General features: G+C 37.3%; 3 protein-coding genes across 3 annotated transcripts; 1 reads left to right on the top strand and 2 right to left on the bottom strand.

The window, feature by feature from the left end:
* Positions 1–2: 2 nt before the first annotated feature.
* NEMIN01_2463 (uncharacterized protein) lies at positions 3–584 on the bottom strand (the record flags this gene model as incomplete). Its single annotated transcript, XM_051478405.1, has 1 exon — positions 3–584. A coding segment is annotated over one exon (582 nt), but the record flags the coding sequence as incomplete, so codon positions are not given.
* Positions 585–1,459: 875 nt separating this feature from the next.
* On the bottom strand, positions 1,460–3,334 carry NEMIN01_2462 (uncharacterized protein; the record flags this gene model as incomplete). Its single annotated transcript, XM_051478404.1, has 1 exon — positions 1,460–3,334. One exon carries the CDS (start codon positions 3,332–3,334, stop codon positions 1,460–1,462), a length of 1,875 nt encoding a protein of 624 aa, XP_051334364.1.
* A 425-nt stretch (positions 3,335–3,759) lies between these two features.
* NEMIN01_2461 (uncharacterized protein) lies at positions 3,760–4,108 on the top strand (the record flags this gene model as incomplete). Its single annotated transcript, XM_051478403.1, has 1 exon — positions 3,760–4,108. A coding segment is annotated over one exon (349 nt), but the record flags the coding sequence as incomplete, so codon positions are not given.

Here is a 4,108-nt window from a genome sequence, read left to right as displayed (position 1 = left end):
CCATGCTTGCTATTCTCCGAGTAGAGCAGGTTTGCAATGTGGCAGAGAGACTCCTTATCCAGTCTTTCTTTGATATCATGCCACATGGAAATCAAGTTAGAACTTTTATCATCAAGCCTCAGAGTGCGTGTTCTTGGGCTTGCTAGGTCAGGCATCTCGTCATCTATGTCGATCCCCAGATGTTTACTCCTGTCATCCTGTATGTGTATTCCAAGGCAAGGGCTGTATATGTGGGTGTTTGGCTTTATAACATCATTGATTACACTGATGGAATGCTTTCTTATTTCATCTTTTTTTTTGCTCTGCAGTGCCTTGTATAGACCATGCATGGCATGTTTTCCATATGTATTGTATGCAAAGTATTCTTGCGCTCTACGCTTAAATATTTCCAAGATCTGTACTTCTTCTCCAGTATTGTTTGCACCGCTTACTATCTTGAAACTGTCTTTAAATATACGGTCTATCAGATCTGTGTAGTCTTTTGGAGTGTCGTGCTTCAGAAGATTATCAGTGGACTTGATGCCCTGGCATGCTGTGAATATTTTCTCTACGTTGATATTTATTTTAACTTCTTTCATGTTCATTGTAAAAGTTTTAATTGCAGAAAATGTTTTAATTTGTTGAGTTATTCATTCTACTGGTGCCATTATTATCAGATATTGGCTGAATATTCTCAGAGCAGCTGACTGGTCCACTAGGCACTAGCTGCTTCATTTGTTGTGTTTGCACGAGTTAATTACAGTGCTCTATTGGCCAGTGTATCTGTGCGGTGATTGATCAGTAGATATAGCTTGGGGATAGAGACAAGTTTAGCACCTCTCTGTCAGCACCAGCTATCTGTTGTGTCTCAGTCCTGTTCCTTTGCAGAATAAATGCGCCATAAACTCTATTTCTAATCTATCTTGTGTATGTGTCAGTAAAGGAAACAGGCAAAAGACAGATGTGTGGTGCCACTGCTGTGTATCTATCTGCTCTGCACTGGCCTTGTGGCAGCGGGCTGCAGCAGGAGCAGGCTCAGAGTGCAGTGTGCAAATAAATTAATTTAAATAATTGTATAGTGTACAGAAAACAAAATGAAAATAAAATAAAATAATAAAATAAAATAATAAATAGTACAGAGAGTGAAGAGGGCTAGTAGAGTTTTATTTCTTGTGTTTTATTTTGGAGAGTTTTATTTTATATTGTGCAGGAAAGGACTGGAAGAACAAAGAGAAGAAAGTAGAAGAGAGAGAGTAAGTGAAGGAGAAGAGAGAAGGGGTGCTGGTGGTATGAAGGGGAGAAGTGCTCATTGGCAGTGGAGAAAGAATGAAGAGTAAGAATAAGAATAAGTGCAGTTTATTCATAATGTTGACTGGATAGTCAGGTAGTTAGGATCAGATAGCTTAAGAGAGCACAGTTAGTAGTGCTTTGGAGAGTATTCACTGTGTAGTGTGATCGTTGTATGTCAGTGATCACTTATTTAGTTGTTGGTGCTTTTCATTCTGTTCTCTATTCTGTAGCCAAAGATCAGTGTTAATACTATAAAAAGAACAACTAAGAACACGGACACTACAATCTTTAGGGCTGAAATAAACTTGCTTTTTGTGGGTGCTGGATGCGGTGGTGCTTGTTCCTCGAATGGTGGCTGTTTGTCGAATGGTGACTGTTTGTCGAATGGTGACTGTGTCTGTTCTTCTAATATTTTGTTTCTACTAGGCTCTTCTTGGTCATTTGGTGCTACTTGTTGTGTAGAATCTTCTGTGCTCTGCATTTTGGGTGCTTTTTGTTTTTCTATCCCTTCTGCGGATGGTTCTGCTTCTTCTTGCGGCTCCTTTAATTTTGTTTCTAATTCTTGGTGCTCTTTAAGCGCATTGTTTGCCTCTGGTTGTTCAGATGTTTTTAGTCTGTTTAGCTCTGTTTCTACTCGATCTATGACCATTTTTACGCCATGTGCTTCTACCAGCTCTTTCATCTTTTCGATCAAGTATTTTTTCTGGTCTGAGCTTATTAGAAATAAGTATCTAAACCTATTTTGAACTTTGAAAATATCATCAAGCTTTCTTTTTTCTTTTCTTAATTTCCATAGTAAAACCATACGATCATTGTTCAAATGGTTAATCTCACATTTTAGGCTTTCTATCTCTTCTATCTTTTTGCTTTCTATTTGAGCATAGTCCTGCGAATCTGGTTTAGTTGTCCTCTTCCATTCTTCTAATGCTGCCTCTTTTTCCTTACATTCTTCCTTTTTTTGGGTGCAAGAACTAGAATTTTCTACTTTTTCTCTAATTAGTTCACCCATTGTATCTTTCACTGTTTGCTCCAAGCCTGTGCTAGTTATATGGTCCATATAGAAAGTGCTTAAGTCTGTGTTTAGCTTCAGTATCTTTTGTCCGTCCTTTTCTTCTAAGACTTTCTCGTTATTTACTATGTGCTCCAATGTTTTAATAAAGGAGCTATGGATTTTTTTCTCTCGCATAATATATCTGATATTGTTGTAAACAGAAACAGCTATTCTCAAGTCACCAGAGCTGAACAAAGCACTGATTTCCTTTTTAATTTCATTCAGAGCATTTTTGTCAGAGGCGGCTTCTGCTGCTTTGATTTCTTTAACTAAAGCTCTAATTTCATTAATTTTTTCGAAAATAAGACATAGCCCGTAGTCTGCTAAAGATACATTGGTTTTTTCATATTTGTTGTTGTACAGCTCCTTTAGAGTGTACTGTTTTTCCTCTGATGAGTATTTTGCTAAAATATTCATATCTGCTAAATTACGTAAATTTTCTAAATTGTTTGAAACAGAGAAAAACTCTCTGTTTAGACTTATAGAGGTGGACCAGTACAAGCTTTCTGGGTTCGTAAACTTTGTGTCATCAATCTTTAGCGTGTACTCTCGAGTGCCCAAGCTTGACTTCACATCATCTATCCCTAGGCTCTCTACTGCTTTGTTCATGTCATACTGCATATTTATCCCTTGTTCTGCGTTGTATATAAATATATTTGGTTCCATAAGATCATTAAGCAGGCGAGTAGGCTTATAGTCATATTGCGGATTATTTCTGCTATGACTTAAACTCTTTCCTAATTTAAACATAGTTCCATTTTCATTTGTCTCATCATTGTACATAAATTGTTCATACATACGATTCTTAATTGCATTTTCCAAGAATTTTTTCTCTTCATCGCTATACAGCTTGCTTTCTATTCTTATATTTTTATCAAGTACATGTCTTAGTATAGTGATATATAACATATCAGAATAGCATCCAAAAAGCTCTTCCATGTCATATTTGCTGCCAATCGTTTTATAGGCTTTTAATATTCCCTCTAGATCTATTACTAATTTGACTTCTCTCATATGTCCGTTATAAAAGTTTTAATTGCAAAAAATGTTTTAATTTGCTAAGTTATTCTATTGGTGCCTCTGTTGCAGACCATTGGCTGAGTATTTGAAGAGTGAATAATTGGCCTACTAGACACTTACTGCTCTCATTTGTTGTATGTGCTGTATGTGCACAGACTGATTGCAGTGCTCTATTAACCAGTGTATCTGAGCAGTGATTGATCAGTAGATATAGCTTGAAGATTGTTGGTTTTGCCTTGCTAAACCATAACCTTTTTGAGATATATTGCCACAGAGCCGGTACGAGGCAATATAGAAAGCCAATATAACCCGAGAATACTTTATTGTTTATTTGTATCCTTTGTGATCATCATGTAACCAATCAACAAGTAAATACTGATCTCGCCAGTTTTGCAAACTATTTAAAGAGTTTGCATTCAATGAACTATCTAGTATTCTTTAATGGTTTCGAGAAAAAACAGCTAAGAAAAATACTAACTGGCAGCGCGCTAGTTCTTGTTTTTCTTGTGGCAGCGTGCCAGGGAAGCGGAAGAGCTCCTAGAGGGAAGGAGCCTGATGCCATTAATCTATCTGCGGGAGAAAAAAGAAAGACAGCTGGAACAGGCAGTTCTGTGGATCCATCTTCCACTGGTCAATCTGCACCAGGCAGTAAAAAACAAAAAAAAGAGTGCAGTACATCACAAGAAGCATCCAATGCTTCTGATTCAGAGGAAGAGATTGACATTATGACAGTGGATGATGTGCAGCCAATGCAGGTCGGTCAGCAAG

Source organism: Nematocida minor, assembly GCF_024244105.1.
Source record: "Nematocida minor strain JUm1510 chromosome Unknown 7839, whole genome shotgun sequence".
Lineage (NCBI taxonomy): Eukaryota > Fungi > Microsporidia > Nematocida > Nematocida minor.
The sequence above is the reverse complement of the archived record's forward strand: the minus strand, read 5'-3'. Positions and strand labels throughout refer to the sequence as shown.